General features: G+C 37.4%; 1 protein-coding gene across 1 annotated transcript in view; it reads left to right on the top strand.

Moving 5' to 3' along the window:
* Positions 1–25,128, top strand: part of PKHD1 (PKHD1 ciliary IPT domain containing fibrocystin/polyductin) — a 487,578-nt gene that overhangs the window by 452,787 nt on the left and 9,663 nt on the right. The window contains exons 63-65 of the mRNA XM_077752866.1: positions 5,772–5,879; positions 17,350–17,508; positions 21,454–21,576. Of these exons, the coding sequence (XP_077608992.1) occupies positions 5,772–5,879; positions 17,350–17,508; positions 21,454–21,576 (390 nt within the window). The remainder of the gene's footprint in view (positions 1–5,771; positions 5,880–17,349; positions 17,509–21,453; positions 21,577–25,128) is intronic.

Here is a 25,128-nt window from a genome sequence, read left to right as displayed (position 1 = left end):
AAATAGCGACCATCCTAATAGGTGTAAGATTATATCTCATTATAGTTTTGGTCTGTATTAACCTGACAATTACTGACGTTGAACATCTTTTCATATACTGTACCTGTTGGCCATTTGTAGGTCTTATTTAGAGAAATATCTATTTGAGTCTTTAGCCTATTTTTAAAATTCAGGTTATTAGTGTTTGTGCTATGGAGATGTAGGAGTTCCTTATATTAACACCTTATGAGACATACAGCTTATTAATATTTTCTCTCATTCTATAGGTTGCCTTTTTACTCTGTTGATTATTGTGCAGAAGCTTTTTAGTTTGATGTAATCCTACTTGCTAATTTTGCTTAACATGTCCGTACTACCAAAAGCAATCTATAGATCCAGTGCAATCACTATCAAAATCCCAATAGCATTTCTTACAGAAGCAATTATAAAATTGATATGGAACTGCAAAAGATCTTAAATAGCCAAAGCCATCTTCAAAAAGAAGAACAAAACTGAAAGATCACACTTTGTGGTTTTAAAGTATATTACAAAACTATTGTAATTACAACAGTATGGTTCTGGCCTAAAGATAGACATATAGATCAATGGAACTGAATGGAGAGCCTAGAAATAAATTCACATATAAATGGACGACTGATATTCAACAAGGGTGGCAAGAATACACAATGGGGAAAGGACAGACTTTTCAATAAATAGTGCTGGGGAACTGGATATCCACATGGAAAAGAGTGAAGTTGGGGTTTTATTTTATACCACACAGAAAAAGCTACTCAAAATGTAGTAAAATCCTAAAAGTAAGATCTGAAACTGTAAAACTCCTAGAAGAAAATACATGGGGAAATCTTCTTGACATTGGTTTTGGCAATGATTTCATAGATATGACATCTAAAGCACAGGCACAACTAGAAGCAAAATCAGAGGGCTGATAACTCTTTAAAAAATCAGCTTATCAGATTCCTTATATAACTCATGAATTGATTATCACATTTATATTGATTTTGGGTTGTCTTTAATGCTTTTTACAAACTTGTAAATGACTCATTCACCAGTTCAAAAGATCATCCTGTCTATAAAATTGCTGCTTTCCAAGAATAAGCCATGACTTTACCATTATTTCTTGCTTTAACCTGGATATGAACTTAAGCTGTTTCACATGGATTCTGTAAAAAAAGTGAAATACTAAAATGTCTGGGGGAAAGTCCATCATTGAAATACTAAATCTTGCCTCTCCTGCTAATTGCATTTATTTTTTGGCCTCTTACTATCACCTGGTATGGGACTCCTGCTTCCTCTTTCATTCTTACTTGTCTTTAAAAAAAGGAATCTATGAAATTATTATCATAAAATTGCCAACCTAGTGAATTATCATTCAGCATAATTTTTCATGAATTATAATCCCAGAGTTTTTCACATCACTGTTTTTGTTTTAGCTTATACATTTTGTTTTCCTGCAAAGCTACACATCATCACTTACAGAAAATAGGACTAGTCCCTTCTGAAAATTTTCTTGAGGAGGCAACTGACATTTCATGATTAGATATTCCATAGCTTCAAAACTCTTATTGTTTTCAGGCATGTCTCATTCTGTTCTTTTCTTATTAGAGCTATAAATTTGCCTGCTATATCTTTTCAAGTTGGCTTTCAACTATTTTGGCCTAAAAATTCCCTACTTTATCTACTTACTTATTAAGAAACTAAATCTTTTCAGCCTGTGCTGTGGAATTTTCTCAAACTTTCAGTCTTGTTACTCTCCTGAGCATTCTGTCCACTTTTTCTTTGTACAGTCCAATTTTATTTTATTTAAAAAAATTTTTTTTTAATTTTTTAAAATGTTTATTTTTGAGAGAGAGAGAGGCTGAGCATGAGTGCAGGAGGGACAGAGAGAGAGGGAGACACAGTCTGAAGCAGGCTCCAGGCTCTGAGCTGTTAGCACAGAGCCCAACGCATGAACTCACAAATGTTGAGATCATGACCTGAGCTGAAGTTGGATGCTTAACTGACTGAGCCACCCAGGTGCCCCATGAGGTAGTTTTAAGCTGTTTCTGGCATTCTGGTATGAAATTCTTAAGATATAACGGTAATTCACTTACCTTCTGATCTTAAGACAATAGTGTCAAAAATATCAATTTTCAGCTCTTTTCATGTTCCAGTAATGTGTACATCAATTACCCTCACCTGGATACTGAAGCTCACCTACTCTTATCCTCTACTCCATATATTACCCATATTCCATATCTTACCCACACTCCAAACCTTACATACCCATCTTTGTCCTTTCAGGCTGCTGTAACAGAACACTGTAGACAGGGTGGCTTATAAACAAAGAAATTCATTTCTCACAGTTCTGGAGCCAGGAAGTCCCAGATCAAGATGCTGGCAAATTTGGTGTCTGGTGAAGGCCCACTTCCTAATTTCTAGATGGCCATCTTCTCACTGTGTCCTCAGATGACAAGATGGGCAAGAGAGCTTTCTGGAACTGTTTTGTTTTTTGCTTTTTTTTTTTATAAAGGCACTAATGATAATCTCTCTCCAAAGGCCCCACCTCCTAATACCAACACACTGGTGATTAAGTTTCTACATTTGGAGAAATTTTGGAGGGACAAAAATGTTCAGTCCATAACATTACCTTACCCATACTCTGTAACTTACCCATATCCAGTACCTTATTCATACTCCATGCCTTACCCATACTTCATACCCTTAGTCATAGTTTGTACCTTGCCCATATTCCTTTTTAATATTATGGTAAAATATATATAACATCAGCTTGTTGTCATAACCATATTTAAATGTACATATATTTTAAGTTACCTATATTCCTTACCTTACTCATATTTCAGACCTTTACTCATACTTTGTAGTTTAATTATACTCTGTACTTTACTCATACTCCATAACTTACCATTCTTCCTATATTACCTATGCCCACCACCTTACTCATACTCCCTTATACCCATCCTCCATACCTTACTGCATACCATACCTTACTCAGTCCCCATGCTTCGCTTTGCCCCACTCTTGACACCCTCCCCCCAATCCTTCACTATTTTTCATTCAGTTATCCCATGGATATCCTCAAGGACTAGCTTAGAATCATATTGTGACCATGTGAAATGAATGAAATTGTTTGCTCTTTTATTCAATTAACAATGTCATGCTCAAGCTGGTTTACTCACCTGGATTAGTATTGTCACAATTGTCCTCCTTGGAAGATTCACTGAGAAAGTATGAAGAATGAGATGAGGTTGTTTCTACACACACATTTTTGCATATGTAATGAAAGGGAAAAAATCTTGTGAAATTTTGTGTTTTTAGAATGCTCACATCACCAAAACACACTTTTTCATGTAAGTAAAAGTATCTCTTGAAGCCATCATGAAATACTTCTCCGTAACTTCAGAAAGAGTGGAACCAAAACCATTTGGGATAGATTACCTAACTTATTCTAAGTATTTCCTGGAGAAACACAAAATAATAACAGTAGAGCCAGACCTGTATGTGTAGGCTAAATCTTTTATGCTGTAATTTAACTTAATGTTTTTTTGTTTCATTGGATCCTCCTCTATAAAATGGTTCTAATTTATTAACAAAAAAGTGAATTTATATACTTAAAAATAATTATTTATAAAAAATATAATATAATATTATATACTTAAAAATAATTATATACTTAAAAATAATTATTAAAGGGTCTTATAGACCCTTTAATATTTAATTATGAATCCTACTTGTAGAAAAAATATGTTCTTAATATTTAAAAAATAAAGTCTCAACATTAACGATATAACAGTGTGCTAGTGTTATCGGGGTGAGAGGGATAGATGTGGGGTAGAATTGGGGCTGAAAGCGGTTTTGGAAATCATATGCCCTGCAGAAACATATTCAGGTAACACTCTCTGGTAAGTCACGTAGTGAATTTCAATCTTGCTTCAAGCCCATCACCCCATCTCATCGCAAGTTCCCTCAGCCAGTACATTGCTTATACCAGCTTGATCAGGGAGCCTGTCGATGGCATTTGTATATTTCACAATTACCATTCCAGAGATATGATAAACCCTGGAGTAATGTACTGTACTTGGCAGCAACTGCCTCAGCTTTTGGGCACATATGCTTCAAATCTGAGAATATCATAGATATATATGGGAATCTTTGTAGAGATCTCTGAGGCAAGCTGGTATTTAACACAAAAGCAAACCCATTTGGAGCTAAAACACTTACCATTAGGCAGTTTGGCGGCTGTTCTACGAGGCAGACTCACTGTGCTCGACGGACACATTTCGATTAAATGCTGCTTTGTATTCCTCCAAAGATGGGAACAATAAGGACGTTTGTCAAAGGAAAAACTGCAGCAAATGATTTCATGTTGAACATCTGTACTCTGCAGTTCATTGTTTGCAAGAGTTTATTGACCATAATTTTGATGCATATAGGTTTTAAAGAGTATAAACTGCATTTATCTTGGGCGCCTATCATTTATTTGAGGCTTGGCTTATTTATTTCCATTTTTTCTGGGCATTTTATTTATTTTGGGATGCTGAAGAGATGAAGGAAAAGATGTTTTTGAAAAAGTGGTTTTAGTTAGCTCTGCAAAATTGATGAGGAAAGACAATGTTTTCACAAAAAGGATTAAGCAATTGAATTGAAAAATGTAACACTAAGCATATTATATTTTTATGATACCTTTCAGCCTTAAAGATCTCAAACCAATTTATAAACTTTAAGACCACTCTCCTAACTCATTGTCCGTCATATCAATCATAGTGACATTTCCAGAGTGAACTCTAGCAGCTGTTAATTAGCAAAGTAATTTGAGGGTGGTGGAGTCAGAAGACTAATTAATGGCACTGTGAATGTGATCCTGAGTTAAGTTGCCTTCTTTCACTTTATAAATGGATAGCCTATTGTCAGAAGACATAAACTAACTTACTTTCTTTCTTTCTTTTTTCTTTTTTTTTTTTTTTTTGCATTTTATTCATGGAAACCATAGCCCAGACGATCTAAGTTGCTAAATCAGGATAGGCTTTATTAGTCATGATTTGATGCATTTCTGTGGTCCTATTCTATTGGCCTAACTCTGCCACCACATAAACTACAGATACCTTGAATAGAAAAGAGACAGTGCCCAGAAACTGACCACCTGTAAGATAATAAGACTTTCTTTCTTGACAGACATTTGTTGATATAATAGTTAATATATAGTAGTGGTTAAGGATACAAACACTAAAACAGATTTAAGGCTATAACTCCCCTACCAAGTAATTTCATCTTTCATAAGATCTCTTTCCTAGATAACATATTTTATAGGGTTGTTAGTAGTTTACTTAAAATGAGGTATATAAAGCAGAGTCTGGCATAGTAAACTTACAGTTACTGTTATTTATCTTGGATTATTTGTTTTTTTTTTATTTTTTAATGTGTATTTATTTTTGAGGGAGGGAGAAAGAGAGAAGGGGAGGGGAAGAGAGAGAGGGAGACAGAATCTGAAGCAGGCTCCAGGCTCTGAGCTGTCAGCACAGAGACCGTTGTGGGGCTCAAACTCACAGACCACGAGATCATGACCTGAGCTGAAGTTGGATGCTCAAGCTATAGAGCCATCCAGTTGCCCCATGGATTATTTGGTTCTAAGACTTATCTGAGAAAAGCCTGATGGATTTATCACTTTAATTAAATATGTTTTCCATTATTGCCGAATTGCCTCTTTATAGAGAAGACTTGAAGCAATTGCTCTTGAGTAAGTAACTAACATTTCCTTTTTGTTCCTGTGTTTGTAGGGTGTACTCAGGCGGAAAGTCAAGATGGTTATGTGAGCTTCTCCAACTTGGCAGTTTTGATCTCTGGGTCAAATTGGCACTTTATTTTTACTGTCACTTCCCCTCCAGGTAATTTCAGCACAGTGTGTTTTTACTATATGTTTCTTTAAAAAAAAAAAAATAGCCCCCTCTCCTTTATAACAGAAATAGCTCCTATCATGAATAAGAAGTGATCACAGTTTAGAGAAAAAAAACATCACTTGGTTATATCATTAAGGTGTGAGAAGCAAGAACACATGTAGAAATTAAGCCTCAGGAGAATTCTGGTGAAGAAAAATCCAAACGTACATTTTCTTCCAGTTAAAATTCAGTTTGAATGGGTGGGGTTTTAATTATTATTTCTATGACACGTGGTGGCATCTAGTTGGGTATTAATTAGAAAATTTTAATTGATAAAAAGAGTCATGAGATATTAAGTATTATAAAATCTTATCTTTCAGTTCTGCCCTCCTCATGCACTAAGTTCCTCCAATTCCATAAATGACAACCATACCCATTCAAAGTCCTTGTACTTTAATTTTTTTTAAGTATATTTAATTTTTGAGAGAGAGACAGTGAGCAGGGGAGGGCCAGAGAGAGAAGGACACAGAGAGTCTCAAGCAGACTCCACACTGTCAGCGCAGAACCTATGCAGGACTCAAACTCACAAATATGAGATCAGGACCTGAGCCAAAATCAAGAGGTAGATGCTTAAGGGACTCAGCCACCCAGACTCTCCAAAATCCTGGTACTTTAGAAGTATAGGTATCAGGTGTAGTTAATTGCTTATATGCTCTAGTTCTTCTTGACAGAACTTTAAAAAGAAGTGTTCTCCCTTCTGAAATGTTCTTAACAATTTTTGCTTTATTAGAGGATATTACTACTTAATAAGTTTGAAGTTGGTAACATTAATTAAACCTCAAATGAATCTTTGCAAAACACTCCTTTCACATTCCCATGAAGTGTAGAGTCAAGTTTCCTCCTATAGAGAGTGAGCAGTGAGAATAGATTCCTTTTTTTTTTTTTTGAGAGTGTAGGTTTTGACATCCTCTTTTTAAAATACAGAGCTCTAACAGAGACACAGAGTAATCCACTGAAAAAAAGATTAACTCTTCCATTTACTATTGTATATTTGCCAGAAAAAAATTTGTTACCAAAGAGAGCAAGAAAAGAATTTGAACTAAACAAATAGATATTTATAATCAGTTATTAATTTGGGGCAGAAAAATTAGTTTGATACGAGAGCCATGCAACTGGGGGTGCCTGATGGGTTCAGTCATAATCTCACAGTTTGTAGGTTCAAGCCCCACATCAGGCTCTGTGCTGACCGTTCAGAGTCTGAAGTCTGCTTCAGATTCTGTGTCCCTCTCTCTCTGCTCCTCCCCTGCTCATGCGCGCTCTCGCTCTCTCAAAAATAAATAAACATTAAAATAATTAAATAAAGCCGTGCAACTGTGGAAATCAGTAAATGCACAGATGTGATAGTGCAGAGTTTTATAATACATTTGAACAGTCATTACTGGATTTAAAGCAGTTAGTTAATGGAGATGGCCAGGGAGACCCCATATTTTAATGTGAGACATCTGAAGCCCGACCACAAATGTTTAAGTAAAGGCTACATATTAGTTCTCTCTCATGAAACTTGAATTCAGAATGTCATAGCATATTTCTCAAAAAGTGAAAATGTGGCTTTTGTGAATCAGCATTTGTCAAGAAGTTCTTTAACTCACGAGTGAGAGTACCAGGAAGATTGCAAAGCTGGTTTCAAGAGCATCAGAGATTTCCACAATAAAAAGATAAGCATTAAAATAAGAACATTTGAAGGCTATGATCAATCACATAGCCAGCTGAGATGAGTTTGCCACATTGGATATGGGACAATAAAGCCATCACCTTTGTGGTTACATGTCTACAGATAACATTTGCATCTTTACTGGACGAAAATCATTTACAGCTTACCAGTCTTCTACAAATTAACAAGACTGGGCCTAATTAATATTAAATATCTTTTAAAAACACCTATGTTCCAGAGAATTTGATAAACCTTGAGTAGGCCTGTTTGAAAATGCTCTGGTATGACACTGATAAGATCTGTAATCACTTTTTTCTCTGAATTCTAAGTCTTGGGCAGTTTTTCTACACAAAGGGAATACCTTCTGAGGTCACATATATTTTTCTTAATTTTAATTTTTCAGGGCAAACATCCTTTAAGTACCTATGAAAGTATCCTTATAGAAGTACAGTTTTGTGGAGATACATGTTCAGTGTTCTTGACCATGGAATTCCCAAGTATATCTTTTGAAGGGTAGCACATGCAGAGTTGGATAATTTGTCCCAGATTTGTCCGATTATTTAAAGGTCCTTTGTCCTTAAATTTCCTCTGTGGTTATCCACAACTAATTAAATATTTCATTATGGTTACTTTAAGGAGTAAGTTATAAAGCCAAATGTAAAACATGGTGGACCTCAGTGACACTTATGATTTTGAGTCAGCTGTGGTGTTCCCATTTACTAGGTTGCTACTTTATTTTAGGTTTCACTCTAACTTGTAAAAGAGGCTAACTGAGGAATTACCTTGAGAAGTTTTCCTTTAGCATTTCTCCTTAAATTATTCTTTATAATTTTCAAAACCAAATCTATGAGGTGAGGGTCTGTCTGTCAGAGCTAGCTTTACAAAGTTTACATTATAAGAGAACATATTGAAGACAGAAAACAAATATCTTAGAAGAATAAATCATTACTTCTATTGTAGAAATCTAGAAATGGAGGAACTGAGAAGCTAGATCTGTCCAAATGTGTATGGGATCCTCACAAGTCTATCTAATATGCTGACTCGTCCAGCTCATTTATCCATTTCTGAACGTCCTGAGATGCTACCAAGAGCGAAGGGTTTCTGTGTGTTTATCTTACTGACTTCCAACTCAACCTGTCCGCATTCATTAACATTACCATGGTCTAGCTCTGCTTTCTCTGACCATTCCTTGGAGCCATGGAGTTCTTCGGTGGTTCTCAGGGATTGCTGGTCTAAAAAGAGACATAGGGAGCCAAGGATGCTCCTTGCCACCAAATCCAGAGAAATTCTACTGTTGTTGCCATTTCCATGTCTGGAATACTCTTTCTCCTGAAATGTACAGGACTCATACATTATTCCACCCAGGTTTCTTCCCAAATGTCACTTCCTTTGAGAGGCTTTTTCTGCATTACTCTGTTTATACCACCACCATTCCCAACCTTGTCCATCTCCAGTCATTCTCTGCCTGCAGCATCACTCTGGTCTCCTTTACAGCACTTACTGCTACCTGGCATCAGGGTATCAGTGCATTTGCTTGTTCATCCACTGCCCATGTGCTCTGTCCCCTGTGAGAAGCAATGTTCCAGAAGGGACAGGAATTCTGCTCAGTTCAGCACTGTATCTTCAGAGGGTAGAAAAACTTGGCACATTACTGGCACAATTATTTGTTTATGAGGAAGTGAAGACATTTTGATTATATCTAAGACTACACTTTTGCCATGCCCAGATGCTGGTGGGCTCTACCCTTAGACCCAGGTATTTCTCTGGACTTATAAACTAGTGTCACTGACTTCAGCCCCTCTGCCATTCTTTGTTTTCTAAACACTGCCATGCGTGATCTTCTATATCCCTCTTAGTTTATGTTACTTCCCAACTCAGAGTTTTTCCTTCTGTGACACTTCATTGCCTTCAAAATATAGTCAAGGACCTTTTGGCTGACATTTACTGCCTACCAAAATTTATCTCAAATGCTTTCCAGCATTAATTCTCAGTGCTTTTCAGCACTAATTTCCTAAACAATTTGCTTTTTTCTCCTTTCTACATTATTTGTTCAGCCTTCAAAGCCCCACTTAGATACTTTCTCTTTTGAGATGCTTTTCGTGATCACATTGATGGAAAATATCCTTCCAGAGCACTTGATTGGCATTCTGTTGGTACATGTCACATTCTGACTTGTATTATAAGCATTCCTACATATATCTCATTTTATTTACTAGCTTGTAAATATCTTCAGAATGAGAACAGTAACTTATCCACTTAGCAAAGTAAACAATCACTGAGCAATCATTGGAAAATGGATAAAAGAATGAGGAATTTTGTTTTACTTCTGCAAATCCCCAGTAAAATCTATTTCTCCATCTCTGGACTAGATTTATCTTATTCAGATGCTCATAAAAAGCAACTAATTAATAACAAGCCAAGTATGTCTCAAGTATAAGATGTACACACAAGAGAACCGTTTCTAGAAAATTTGGTTATGGTAGTTTTGGGACCAAGTCAGCCAGGAATCATGAGACTGAAATTCTGACTGTGACTTTCAATCAAATGATCAGATTCAGCCCAAGGAAAGCACAACAAAGAAAAATACAATGTTTCCTAGAGTGGGAAAATAAAAACTCTGTTTTTGCCTGTGTTATGTAGATGAAAGCAGAAGTTTTGTATTGGTTGGTGTGTTTTGAATGTGCTACTTAAAAATCATTGGTTAGCTGTCCTTCTCTGCCAGACTTATTTCGCTCTGCATAACACCCTCTAGTTTCATCCATGTTGCTACACATGACCAGATTTCATTCTTTCTCAATGCCATGTAGTATTCCATTTGTATAGATAAACCACATCTTCTTGATCCATTCATCAGTTGATGGACACTTAGGCTCTTTCCATGCTTTGGCTATTGTTGAGAGTGCTGCTATGAACATTGGGGTACATGTGCCCCTATGCATCAGCAGTCCTATATCCCTTGGGCAAATTCCTAGCAGTGCTATTGCTGGGTCATAGGGGAGTTCTATTGTTAATTTTCTGAGGAACCTCCAAACTTTTTTCCTGAGAGGCTTCACTAGTTTACATTCCCACCAACAGTGCAGGAGGGTACCCATTTCTCCGTATCCTTGCCAACATCTAGAATCTCCTGATTTGTTCATTTTAGCCACATCTGACCGGCGTGAGGTGATATCTCAGTGTGGTTTTGAATTGTATTTCCCTGATGAGGAGGGACACTGAGCATCATTTCACATGTCTGTTGACCATCTGGATGTCTTTNTTTATTCTTCCGACCCAGGAGCATGGAAGGTTTTTCCATTTCTTTGTGTCTTCTTCAATTTCATTCCTTTCTATAGTTTTCATATTACAGATATCCTATATCTTTGGTTATNAGTTTGACTTCTTCTTTGCCAATTCTGATGTCTTTTATTTCCTTTTGTTGTCTGATGGCTGATGCTAGGAATTCCAGCACTATGTGAAACAACAGTGTTGAAAGTGGACATCCCTGTCATATTCTTGATCTCGGGGAAAGTTCTCTGTTTTCCCCCATTGAGGATGATGTTAGCTGAGGGCTTCTCATAGATGGCTTTTATGATGTTTAAGTAAGTTCCTTCTATCCCAACTTTCTCTAGAGTCTTTATTAAGAAGGGATGCTGTATCTTGTCAAATGCTTTTTCTGCATCTATCGACAGGATCATATGGTTTTTATCTTTTCTTTTGTGAATGTGACATATCACATGGGTTTATTTGCAAATACTGAACCAGCCCTGTGACCCAGGAACGAATCCCACTTGATCTTGGTGAATAATTTTTTATATGTGCTGTTGCATTCGATTTGCAAGTATCTTGTTGAGGATTTTTGCATCCGTATTCATCAAGGATGTTGGCCTGTAGTTCTCTTTTTTTGGTCTCGTCTGGCTTGNCCATCAGGTCCAGGGCTCTTATTTGTTGGGAGGTTTTTGATAACTGATTCGATTTTGTCACTAGTTATGGGTCTTTTCAGAGTTTCTATCTCTTCTCGTGTGAATTTTGGTAGTGAGTGTGTGTTTAGGAATTTGTCCATTTCTTCTAAGTTGTCCAATTTGTTGGCATATAATTTTTCATAGTATTCCCTGATAATTGCTTGTATTTCTGAAGGATAGGTTGTAATGAGTCCATTTTCATTCATGATTTTGTCTATTTGGGTGCTCTCTCTTTTCTTTTTGAGAAGCCTGGCTAGAGGTTTGACAATTTTGTTTATTTTTTTCAAAAAACCAATTCTTGTTTTCATTAATCTGTTCAACTGTTTATTTTGGTTTCTATATTCTTTATTTCTGCACTGATTTTTATTATTTCTCTTCTCCTACTGGGTTTGGGGTACTCCTGTTTCTCTCCCTCTAGTTACTTTAGGTGTGCTGACAGATTTTGTACTTGCACTTTTTCTAATTTCTTGAAATAGGCCAGGAGTGCAATGTACTTTCCTCTTAGGACTCCTTTCGCCACATCCCATAGAGTTTGGATTGTTGTATTCTCATTTTCATTTGTTTCCATATATTTTTAAAATTTCTTATCTAATTGCCTGATTGGCCCATTCATTCTTTAGTAGGGTGTTCTTTAACCTCCATGTTTTTGGAGGTTTTCCAGACTTCCTCCAGTGATTGATTTCAAGTTTCATAGCATTGTGATCTGAAAGTGTGCATGGTATGATCTCAGTTCTTTTATATTTATTGAGGACTGCTTGATGTCCCAGTATGTGATCTATCTTGGAGAATGTGCCATGTGCACTTGAGAAGAAAGTGAATTCGATGGCATCAGGATTTAGAGTTCTAAATATATTTGTCAAATCCATCTGGTCCAATGTGCCATTCAAGTCCATTGTTTCTTTGGTGATTTTCTGTCTAGTTGATCTATCCATTGCTGTAAGTGGAGTATTAAAGTCCCCTGCTATTAGAACATTCTTACTATATGATGTTTCTGTTTGTGATTAATTGTTTTATGTATTTGGGTGTGCTCATATTTTGTGCATGGACATTTATAATTGTTACCTCTTTCTGATGGATAGACCCTGTAATTATTAAATAATGCCCTTCTTCATCCCTTGTTACTGTCTTTACTTTAAAGTCCAGTTTGTCTAAGTATAGCTACTCCATCTTTCTTATGACTTCCAGTAGCATGATAGATATTTCTCCATCGCCTTTCAATCTGATGGTGTCCTCAGGTCTAAAATGAGTTTCTTGTAGACAGCAATAGATGGATTTTTTTTTTTTAATCCATTCTGCTGCCCTATGTCTTTTGATTGGAGCATTTAGTCCATTTACATTCAGTGTTATTATTGAAAAATATGGGTTTAGAGTCATTGTGTTCTTTGTGGGATTCATGCTTGTGGTCATGTCTTTGGTTCCTTGCATTCCTTGTAACATTTCCCTCATAGAGTCCCCCCTCAGGATTTCTTGTAGGGCTAGTTTAGTGGTGACGGATTTTTTCCATTTTTTTTGTAGGGGGGAGAAGGCCTTTATCTCTCCTTTTATTCTGAATGCAGGTTTGCTGGATAGAGGATTTTTGGTTGTATATTTCTTGTGTTCATCACATTGAAGATTTCCTGCCATTCCTTTCTGGCCTGCCAAGTTTCAGTAGATAGGTCGTTCACCACTCTGATAGGTTCCCCTTTGTATGTTAGGGCCCTTGTATCCCTATCTACTTTCAGAATTCTCTCCTTGTCCTCATATTTTGCCAGTTTCATTATGATATGTCATGCAGAAGACTGATTCAAGTTATGTCTGACAGGAGTTCTCTGTGCCTCTTGGATTTCATTGTGTGTTTCCTCCCCAGGTTGGGGAAGTTCTCAGCTATAATTTGTTCAAGGACTCCTTCAGAGCATTTCCCTCTTTCTTCCTCTTCTGAAATTCCTATGATGTGGATATTGTTCCGTTTGATTGTATCGCTGAGCTCTCAAACCTTCCCTTCATGTTCCTGGATCAGTTTATCTCTCTTATTTTCTCATCTTCCTCTTTTTCTATAATTGTGTCTTCTAAATCACTTATTCTCCTTTCTGCCTCTTCAGTCCGTGCATTGGACACCTCCAATTTATTATGTATCTCATTTGTAGCATTTTTTAATTCTTCACAACTACTTTTAAGCTTCATAGTCTTTGTAGCAATAGTTTCTCTGATGTCTTACATGACTTTTTCAAGTGCAGCAATTAATTTATGATTATTGTTCTAAATTATGGTTCAGTTTTGTTGCTTATATCTGTTTTGAGCAGTTCTTTAGCTGTCATTTCCTCCTGGAATTTCTTTAGAGGAGAGTTCTTCCATTTCACCATTTTGTCTAGCTTTCTATCTCTTGTTAGTTTTAAAAGCTTGTTATGCACTCTGCACCTGTTACTACTGCTGTATTAAAGAAGGCTCTTTGAGTGAAATCAATCAGGCTGACAAGGACAGATACCATATGTTTGCATGTATAGGTGGATTAGGAGGAACTTAACGGAGGAACATGGGGGAGAAGCAGGGGAAAAACAGTTGGGGAGAGGGAGGGAGGCAAACCATGAGAGACTCTTGAATGCTGAGAACAAACTGAGGGTTTTATGGAGGTGGGGGAAAGGAGAAGGGGGGTGATTGGCATGGAGGAGGGCATTTGTTGGGATGAGCACTAGGTGTTATATGGAAATCAACTTGACAATAAACTATTGAAGAAAAGAAATAAAGTCTATTTTGTCTGAAAAAACAATAAAGAAGGCTCTTTCACTGTCCAGGTCCTGTCCATTCAGGAAGTATTCTTTGAATGGTGTCTCTTGGTCTCTCTTGTTGAGACTTTGGTAATTTTATTTTCCTACTTGTATTGGTATTTGGGACTCTCCACCATGTGCCCTTTGGCTTGTTTCTTGAGGTAGATCCAGAAAAGAAAACAGGCAGACAAACACACAGGAAACAAAGGCACACAAACGTATAGACAAATCCAACAAACGTGGAACTGAAAGGGAAAAAGTAAAAGAAAAGAAAAAAATGAAGGGGAAAAAAGAAAAAAAAGAGGAAGGAGGAAAAACAAACAATAAAAACAAAAAAAAAAGAATAAAGAATAAAAGAAAAAAAAGAGAAAACCCCAAAAGACAAAGGACAGTCTAAAGGCATAAAACCAGAATCCCCAGCTACAAATAAAGGGCCCAGTGTATGCAGTGCTGGCGAAAGAACACATACAAAGAGAGAAATGACAGGGCAGGGAGGAAGTGAAATTAGACAATGACCAGGCAGAGAGACTAAGAGGCTTAGTTCAGAGAGAGAAAGAAGAGAATATGGTAAGAGGCGAAGAGAAAGAAAAGAAGATAATGTTACTCAGAGAAACAATATAATCTTATTACTCCAGAGAGAGAGAGAAAGGTAGCAGTGGAGTATAGAATATACATCTAGAGAATGGATTAAATGTGACTGACTGTTTAAGCAAACCAATGACCAAGTGCCCAGTCTAGCAGAGGGGAGGGATACGAATGAGACAAGGGAAAATATATCTGAATGGAAAGAATTGATCTGGAATTAATCATGGTAGTGTATCCATGTTGGTCTTGCCCTGGTCTCCGTAAAAAAAGGAAAAAAAAAAAAGAACAGCTCTCTAGCGGGGATGGGTGTGGTTTGGTGTAGGCAGGTCTTAGTTTCCACTGCTTCCTGGGGGCCGCTCCCTGAGGCCCTGCCATGGTGGTTGTGGGGAGAAAAGTGGCATCACCCCAGTCCCTTCTCAAACCAAGCATTCCAACTCACTCTTTTGGGTCTGATCTCCCTGTGCCATAGGTGTAGACAAGGTGGGTCGTGCTCTATGTTCCAAGCCAGGCCTCATTTCCAGTTCTTAGTCCACGCACGCACGCCACATTGATACCGCCCGAAATAAACCCTCAGGCTGAGTTTTTCTGAGCACTTTCAAGCTGGTCATCTGCCCAGTGGGGATTGGGCCGAGTTAGAAGAACAGCAGCAGAGGGGCTTCAGGTGCACCACTTCCCCTCTGGGTCAAGCTGGCGAGCAAAGGAGCGACCTGCTCAAGGTCAGCTGCATGGCTGGAAACCAGGTCACTCTGTGTCCTGAGCTGAGGTTTTTCTCTTTTCCAGGGACAGGGGCAGTTCCTTGAACAGTTTCAGCCACTCTTTATTTTCCCCTCGACTCACCAGAGCTCCCCGCAAAGGGGGCTACCTCCACTCCCTCTGTGTCTCTGGGTCCCGGCCCGTTTTTATCTTCCCCAGTTCGCACTCAGGCTATAAGGTTTTCTTAGCGGGCTCTCTCTTTTCCTCCCAAACTCCTGGATTCTGTAAGGGTTCCTATGGCTCCAGGCCTTCACTGTGTGAGATATGGGGGCGAGTGAAATGTATGGAGCTCCCTACTTCTCCGCCATCTTGCCTCTCCCTCTCTTCTTTCTTTTCTTTCTTTCCTTCCTTTCTCTCTTTCTTTCTCCCTTCCTTTCTTTCCATTGTCTACCTGCCCGCCTTTATTATTTCTTCTCTCACTCCCTCCTTTCCTATTTTTGTTCTTTTTCTTGTTTTCTTCCCTCTTTTTTGGCTAAGTACTATTTCATTGTCTGGATAAACCATAGTTGGTTTATTCATTTCTGTGTTGAAAACATTGGGGTTGTTTCCTGGTTTGGATGATTATGAATAGAGATGTTATAAATATTTACAAATTTTTATGTGTATAAGCAAGGTTTTATTTCTTTATTAAGTTTATTTCTTTATTTTGAGAGACAGTGCACACATGTATGAGCAGGGTAGAGGCAGAGAGAGACTCCAAAGCAGGCTCAGCACTGTCCATGCAGAGCTCGATGTGGGGCTCTAAACCACAAACCATGAGATCATGACCTGAGCTGGATCCAGGAGCCGAATGCTTAACTGACTGAGCCATTCAGGAACCCCAGCTTTTAATTTTTTAGAACCTTTAAAGCTTTGTTTCAAAATTATTTCAAAAATAGTAATGGAGTGAGAACCAAATTTTTCAGTCTATTAAAGAGTTTGAGATGAAGTCTTAGAAAGATGCTATCTCTAAAGGAAGTTGCCCATTTTCCCCCATCTTCATAACTAAAGTGGCTCCATCAGGGCACCTGGGTGGCTCAGTTGGTTAAGCGTCTGACTTCGGCTCAGGTCATGATCTCACGGTTTGTGGGTTTGAGCCCCACTGGGCTCTGTGCTGACAGCTAGCTCAGAGCCTGGAGCCTGTCTTTGGATTCTGTGTCTCCCTCTTTCTCTGATCCTCCCCTGCTCATGCGTGCTCTCTCTCTCTCTCTCTCTCTCTCAAAATAAATAAAACATTAACAAAACAAAGTGGCTCTATCTATTTGCCAGTACCCTACTCCCAGTTTTCCAGATAACAAAATTCTCATGGACATTAGAAATTCTCTTGGCTCCATGGTAGAAGTCCCTGTTACCCTGTTTTGATGTGTTACATGCCATTTTTTAAAATAGGATACATATGTCAGAGCAAGTAGTTTCACACATTCTAGAGCTGAGAGCATTTCTATTCTAATTAGTGGAACATAAGAGTGAAATTGAAATTTTGCATCGGGGGAAAAGGTAAGTCTGAGAATAAAAGGGGAGAATTGGAAGAAGGCCCCATCAGTAATGGACAGAATTGGAAAGAACAATTGTATGTTATTATTGAGACTGGATTCTTGTAGTTCTTCAGAAATGTAAATCTTGGATTTATTATTGGCTCATTTAACTAACTCAATAAATATTGAACCTACTAAGTGGCAGGTATTGTAAACATGTCTCTTCTACAATATTTTCATCTTATCGGCATCTTATATCTGATTAATATATTATTATTGGGATTTTTTTTTTAACAGGGGCCAATTTTACAGCTCGATCAAAGTCATTTGTTGTCTCACCTGCAACTATGTCAGAGAAGTCAACCATCATCTTGGGTGCATCCCTATATTCATTGGCCTCATGGCTGGCTCTATGCTGTCTGGTGTGCTGTTGGTTTAAGAAAAGCAAAAGCAGAAGTAGGTAGATTTTTTTTGAATGAAAATAAAGGTGGGGGAGGAGGGAGGAATGTCGTCATGTATACTATATTAACATTTCTTTTTCTTCCCCCAAAGAGAAATTTATATGAAACTGCAACACAGTAAACCACATGGAACTAAATTATTCAGCTCATATAGTAGAGTCAAAGATTGTCTAATTTTAAATAATAATAGCAATAATACTAAAAGCTCATATTTATTGAATGTTCACTCTGAGCCAGGTTCTAAGTACTTTATATACATGAATTTATTTAATCTTCACAACATCCCTATGATGAAGGCACTAAATACTATGTCTGTATTATGGAGATGGAGCACAAGACACAAATCAGCTAACTAACTTGCCCAAGGTCACACAATCAGGAAAAAGTCAACCAGTTTGGCTCCAGACCCCACTCTCTCAAACATTTCATTCCCCTTCCCAGGTAATCCTCCAAGAAGTAAGTTCAAGAATCTGCTGGAAATGTTCTCTTCTCATTGAAAAGAGGGAATAGAATGCTCGGTGTGGTGGGTTTTTTTTTTTTTTTTTTTTTTTTTTTTTTTTTGTAGTTGTTATCGTTGTTTTTCTCTAGTAGAGTGGAAATTATATTCTTGGACATTTTTCCAGAAACACGTCTTTTTGTGTAGGCTGGAGACATGGAAAATCACTGAAGGAAAGAAGTTTAGTAAAAGAGCCTTCTTTTTATCTTTCTACTCTGTTTTCTACTCTGCTCTTAGAGTGTGAGAGAGAGAGAGGAGCAGACCAGGTACTGGCAGATCCCTTACTCCACTTCATCAAATGAGTGGATGAAACACTTGTGATATTAGGAGGCGCTAGGAAACCAAAGTGATAAGCAAGAGTGAGGCGAGGAGAGGAAAACAGAGAAAGTCAAAATAAAGCAAGGAAAGAGAAAGAAGTATGGTGACACTGCTAGAAGATTGACAGTGCTTGGATTTCTGAGAGATGCCGGGGAAGGGAGACTCCAGGAGATGCACTCTGTATTTTGAACCAAGCATCAGCCAGATGCGATCCCTCCCTCTCCCCCTGTCATGGTGGGGCTAGGCAAACTGCAACAAATCCCAAGGATAGCTTGTTTTTCTCAAGAAGAATGGGATTTCATCCTGTCCCTTGTGATTTGTTGACTCCAAGTTTTGGTCTTTGTTTTAAAACCTGAAGGAGTGTGCATGATAATATATATATAATAATATATATATAATATAATATATATGTATATATGTGTATATATATATATATACATACACACACACACACACACACACACATATATATATATAGCTAAACCCACCAGCTATGCTGGGACCTCCCATTAAGCTCTGCTCATCCCATCTCTTCCCTTTTGTTCCTCANCTATAGAGGAAGCTTTTCCTATAGTTTCAAACATGTAATTACCTCAGTGTCCTCTTTTGCTCTTTATGAAAAAAATGTATAGTAATCAGCAATAGGTGGGGGGGGGGAAATGTATGTAATCAGTTCCATATGAGGAGTAATTTGTATTTTCTTCTTTATATCTTCCTTATAACATGCATTACTTTAGAATAAGAAGTGTCATTCCCCATCTTCCTCATGGGATACAATTCTCTGATTCAGCTGTATGGTCTGTGTCAACAGATTACAAAATTTTGATCTAGGGACCTTTTCAGTAATTACTGAAAACTCTAAAGAGCTTTTGTCAATGTGTGTTCATCTATTAATATTTCCAAATTAGAAGTTAAAAGAGAAAGTGTAAAATTTACTTATTTATTTTAAAATAATAACACATACATGTTAATATAATTAATAATTTTTAAAATTTAAAACATGATGTTTTGGGGGCACTTGAGTGGCTCAGTTGGTTAAGCATCTGACTTTTGATTTCAGTTCAGGTCATGATCTCATAGTTTGTGAGTTCAAGCCCCACATCAGGCTCTCTGCTGACAGCTCAGAGCCTGGAGACTGCTTGGAATTCTGTCTTCTCTCTCTCTGCCCCTCCTCTGCTCACACTCTTGTCTCTCTCTCTCTTTCAAAAATAAATAAACATTAAAAATTAAAAATTAAAAAAAAATAAATTGTACCTGGATTCTCCTAGCAGTTTCTGTATTATATTTGCCACAATGTGTTATTTTGGCTGAAGTATATAAAGAAAATCCAACCTCACAAAGATACATAGCAAAAGGGGAAGAGTATTTTAATAGCCTTCACAGATAGTTGTAGATAATCTTTTTTTAAATGTTTTATTTATTTCTGAGAAAGAGAGAGAGACAGACAGACAGACAGATAGCATGAGCAGGGGAGGGTCAGAGAGAGAGAGGGAGACACAGGCTCCAGGCTGAGCTGGCAGTCAGCACAAAGCCCGATGTGGGACTCGAACCCACGAACCATGAGATTATGACCTGAGCTGAAGTTGCACACTTAACTGACTTGAGCCACCCAGGCGCCCCAGTTGTGAATAATCTTATTTGACAGTACACCCAAACTGGTCAAGAGATAGTTACTTAAAGGTACATCTCAATGCACTTTTGTAGTCTGTTCCATGAAAATCTACTAATCTACCATGTACTCTCTTGAATGTAAATCTTAAATCTCTCTTGAGTGGAGATTTATTCATGCATGATTTTGAAACATGTTTTAGCTATTTTGAAAATATTATTTTAGTAGTTTCAAATACCTTCCAAGTGCTGACATAGTTCATTCTGTAATTTTTTAAAACTGCATTTGTTAATATCAACATTAAACTTTAGGAATTAGAAATCTGCAAAACTTGTAGTTGGTAGAAGTAGTCTAAAATTCTAAATTGCCCATGAAAGCTTGAATTTTATCACTGGCAACAAATATTATCAATTGCTTCATACAAGTTATAGGCTCACTTCATTCATTTAAGAAAAAATCTGCCAGATACCCCAGTATGAATAATCAGAATCTTTCATTCTTCCTAGTTATTTCAGTGTAAAAATGGTGTTACATTAAAAAAAATCATCTATTTCAGATAAACTCAATCACAAAAGTGCTTTTCTTGAGAAAAATTTTCATATGCCATCGCCTGGTATCATCTGACATTACATTACAAATTTATTTGTTTATCCTCTGCCATCCAAACTACAATAAAAGCTCTAAAAGAGCAGGGAACCAGGTCTTTCTTCCTCATTGTCTTTCTATTGCTTAGAACAGTTCCTGGCATGAGCAATGTAAATATATTTTGACTAATATAGTTAATAAATGAATGAATAGAATATAAACATCTCCTCAATCAAAAGTAGAAGTTTCTGAGGTGCCTGGGTGGCTCAGTCGAGCATCTGATTTCGGCTCAGGTCATCATCTCATGGTTCCTGTGTTCAAGCCCCGCATAGGGCTGTGTGCTGACAGCTCAGAGCCTGTGGACTCCTTTGGATTCTCTCTCTCTCTCTCTCTCTCAAAAATAAATAAAACATTTTAAAAAAGTCGAAGTCTTAAGTCACACATCTTCATGAGCTCTATGGATTGTACCAATGTCAATTTCCTGGTTTTGATATCATACTCTAATTATTTGGGTTTTTATCAGTGGAGGAGACTGGATAAGGGTGCATGAACCCTCCCTGTATATTTCCTGTGAATACATTGTTATTTCAAAATAAAAGTTTAAAATGAGTATTGTAACATTCCATACCAGCTCTGTCCAGTAAAACTATAATATAAACCAAAAATATGAGGCACATGATGTAGTATTCTAGTATCCTCTTAACCTAATATATCAAAATTTGTTTCAATATGTATATGGCTACTGAAGCGAACTTAAAGTTGGTCAGTATATGGGATTATATTTAAATTATTCCTTAAGCTCTGAATACATCATATGAATTCTATTGCATGTGCATATCAAGAGAAACACCTTAACAACTAGGGCCCGTTTGCAAATAAAAAATGTTCTATCTAAAAAACAAGAAACATTCACATTTTTTTCATTAATCTAGAAACAAAAAGTGAAGATATTTCTGAATTCCAGACTAAAGATCAAAAGAATCATATCCACATCTCATCCAAACGCCAAGGATCACAAGCAGAGACGAAAAAGGAAGACACCATGATGGGAGAAGGTAAGCTTGGACAGTGGAGATGATTTCTGCATGAGAGACTCATTGTGGATGAACTGCGGCATCTCTCTCCCCATGGTTGTCAGTCTCTGGATCAATTTAGTTGTTAGCCCCTTCTTTAGTCTTTGTTACTTCTTCTCAAGGAAATTACACCCCAGCACAGAGGTACACAAGTGCGGCTAGCTGAGTCACTCAGGTATTAACCAATTATTCAAGTTGACATTTATAATTTTTTTCTTAGTAGATGATAATTGGTTTAACATTTGAATTGGGTACACAGAAGAAGAAACAAGTTAGCTCCATGAAGCTCTGCTTTGTTGTTTAGTTATACTTTTAGCAAGATGCATTATTTGCCTACATTGTACATTGATGCTAGATGATTTTGCTTGTTATATTTCTAAATTGCCATTGGGATTTGTGCCAGGCAAAGAAAAGGTAAGCATTTACTTCAGACCAGTGCTTTGCCTTTGTCCTTCTAAGACCAAGAAAACAGGAGGACAGGGGGTACAGTACAAGATGAATTTGCCAAATATGGATATGGTGGGTGAAAAATATTCATAGAATTTCCATGGATCTGAAACATTTTGAAGCATACATTCTAAAGAGAATAATATTTCTATTCTAAGGAAGAGTCAATTATCATGATATTTTCTGCTTGAAAAAGGAATATGAATCTTCATGGTTCTGAGTACCATGTTTAACTAAAATGTAGTAGTTCAATGTTATTCTACCTCTAACCTTCGTGAACTCTGAGATGCGCATGTGTGTGTTTGTGTGTGTGTAAATATCAGTTTGTTTGCCTGTTTGTATTTTTTCTCATGGAGGAAATGAAATTATTTTTTAGAAATGTCCCAACAAATTAGCCAGCCATGCTTCAGCCTGGACCTATGCCAGAAGGTAGAAGTAGTTTTGGAGTGGGTAGGTGTGAGAAGAAAGAAGACAGAGAGAATAGGATGGGGATTTTTTTCTAGATTCCATCTAAGACCACTTTAAGTTTGGTTTCTAGAAACATCTTGTCCATATGATTGCATACAAATTCAGGGTAAGTGTTTGAAAATGCTCATCTGAACTCAGCACTTCGAAGAATAGCATTTTTAGCCGCATTCTTAAGCAAACAACAAGAGTGATGCTAATCTCCCCCTAATCTAATATGGCTATCTACATGAATCTCAGTTACCCTACTTAAATTAACTACATTAAGCAGTCCACAATGCCTGGGTGTTTTATTAAGGAACATTTTTTATCTGGTGGCTTATTAATAAATTATCAGGAATGAGATAAGGCACAGGGTTCCTGTGGAAAAGTTTAGATTGAAGAGATGGGAGTATCAAAGGCCATTTTATTAGGACATCCAGTTTAAAAATAGAAAGATGTGTTCTCCAAATCCTCCCCTAGGGATCATAGCAGATTTGTTTCCTTATTTCCTAAGCTTTGTCCAAATCTGAAGAGCATCAATTCCAAGGCAAGTAATGAGGCATCTCCTATTTTCTTCAGAAATTATTACCAGCAACAAAACAACTAATTGTTGCTAGCTTTAAATAAGTTTGGTTTTATTTCAGTATTTCCGTGGCACTTTAGTTTCCCTTTTCTCTCTCTATCTAAACTTTTGGCCTTTGTGAATAAAGGGATTGGCTGTGTCTCTCACAAGCACACTGCATTTACTAACCACTACTATAGCACTAAAATTATTCATCTGGTGGAACTGAGCATTTCCACCGTCTGGTAGATTGAGACTGTAAACTAATCATGTTACGGCTTTTATCAAAAATTGTATGGATATAATACGGGTGGTTGAGGGTTACACGGGGGGAGGAAGGGAATGGTGCATATATTCCTCATATTTTACAATTATGTGCCAGACATATAGAGCCTTCTGAGCAAGCTTTTAAAATTCATATTTGTGCATGTCACTCTGCTAGTCAGATCTAATGAGTTCCCAAGTTAGCTGGAGAGGCAGAAGAATGTGACAGTCCAGAGAATGAAAGCCAGGAGCCAGAGTGAGCTTAATCCTGACTCTCCTCTTGACTTGGTTTGTGGCCTCAAAGAAGCCAACTATCCTCTCTCTGCCCATCAGCTCCCTCACTGGGAAAACTGCCATAACAATACTGCTCACACTTTTGGTTGTTGTGCTGATAAAGTGAATTAATACCACTAAAGTGGACAGAGCAGTTCCTGGCATACTGTATGTAATATATGTGTTATTCGTTGGTTCTTCTTGTTATTTAAGACTCAAAGCCTTCCAAGCCTGACTCCTTCCTATCTTTGTAACCTTACTTTGCAATTCACCTTCCCGCCTGCTGCACACACTCACTACACTAGATCACTCATCCTCAGATTTGTCTAATACCTTCCCACCCATTTGTCTGCACACTTTCTCCCGATTGGATTGTTTATCTTCTTCACCTGTTAAAACCTCCTGAAGCTTTGTAGCACCAGTGAAAAATGTTTTTATTTTTATTTTTTTTTCATAAGTTCTTTCCCAGTCCCTCCTACTTCAGTGAAAATGAGTACTTTCTTCTTTGGGGTCCAAGAATATTAAATGTGTGCCTCGATGGTAGTACTTTTTTGTTTTTTAATAATTCATTATACATAGATGGCTCTCTGTCCCCATAGACTAGTGGTTCTTAAGAGGCTAATTTTGGCCTCCCAAATAGAGTGGCTACCTTATCCTGATTTTCCCAGAACTTTCCCGGTTTTAAAAATCAAAGCCTGTGTCTCAAGAACTCCCTCAGTCACAGACAAATTGAGACAGTTGTTCATCCTACCTCCAGAGGACATTTGCATAATTGTCACAGGGAAGGGGAGATACCACTGGCATCTGGTGAGAAGAGATCAGGGATACTGCAAAAATCTTACAACGCACAGGACCACCCTACAATAAACATTATTTGGCTCAAGATGTCAATAATGCCAAGGTTGAGAAACCCTGAAAGAAGCTATTATTTGTTTTTGTAAGATGTAGATGAGAGATGCTGGAGTGGCCTAATAAATGTAGTTAGATTATGTCTCCCAATAAATATTAAATTGTTTAATTGTAAATATTTGTTTAGTACTTTATGAAATCTTCTCTGTATAGTTAGTTGCAAAGAGGAGACATCTAGTCCCCTGGCCTTTATGAGTTTGAAGTTTGGTTGGAACACAATAATATTTTGGGGAAAATGAAAGAACAATTCTAGGCAACAAGCAGTTAAGTGTAAAGCAATCACAATAAACAACATGCATTTGATGAATGTAAGGATAGAAGAGAATGCCCCAAGAGAGAAAAGAATACCTTATATTACATGTTTAGTCCCTCAAGCTCCTAAATCATATCACACTGTTTCAAATCCTATTTGCTAAGGGCCTGGTTGTCCAGTTTGCACACACTCAGGTTTACAGAAATGCCAGGGAGGGAGTCTAGCTTTGCTCTGTTGAAGCTCCGTTTTGTATCCTTCCTTCTCAACTGTTCTCTTGCTCCCCTAATTTGGTTAACAGGGAGTATATCTCCCAGGTGAGATACCTCAGAGCTCTCTTTACTTCCTGGTGTTCCCCATACCCCCCTCTGCCCTTGCTTAG

This window comes from Crocuta crocuta, unplaced genomic scaffold (genome assembly GCF_008692635.1).
Source record: "Crocuta crocuta isolate KB4526 unplaced genomic scaffold, BGI_CrCroc_1.0 scaffold291, whole genome shotgun sequence".
NCBI classification, from domain to species: Eukaryota; Metazoa; Chordata; class Mammalia; order Carnivora; family Hyaenidae; genus Crocuta; species Crocuta crocuta.
This window is presented reverse-complemented; position numbering and strand designations above follow the sequence as displayed.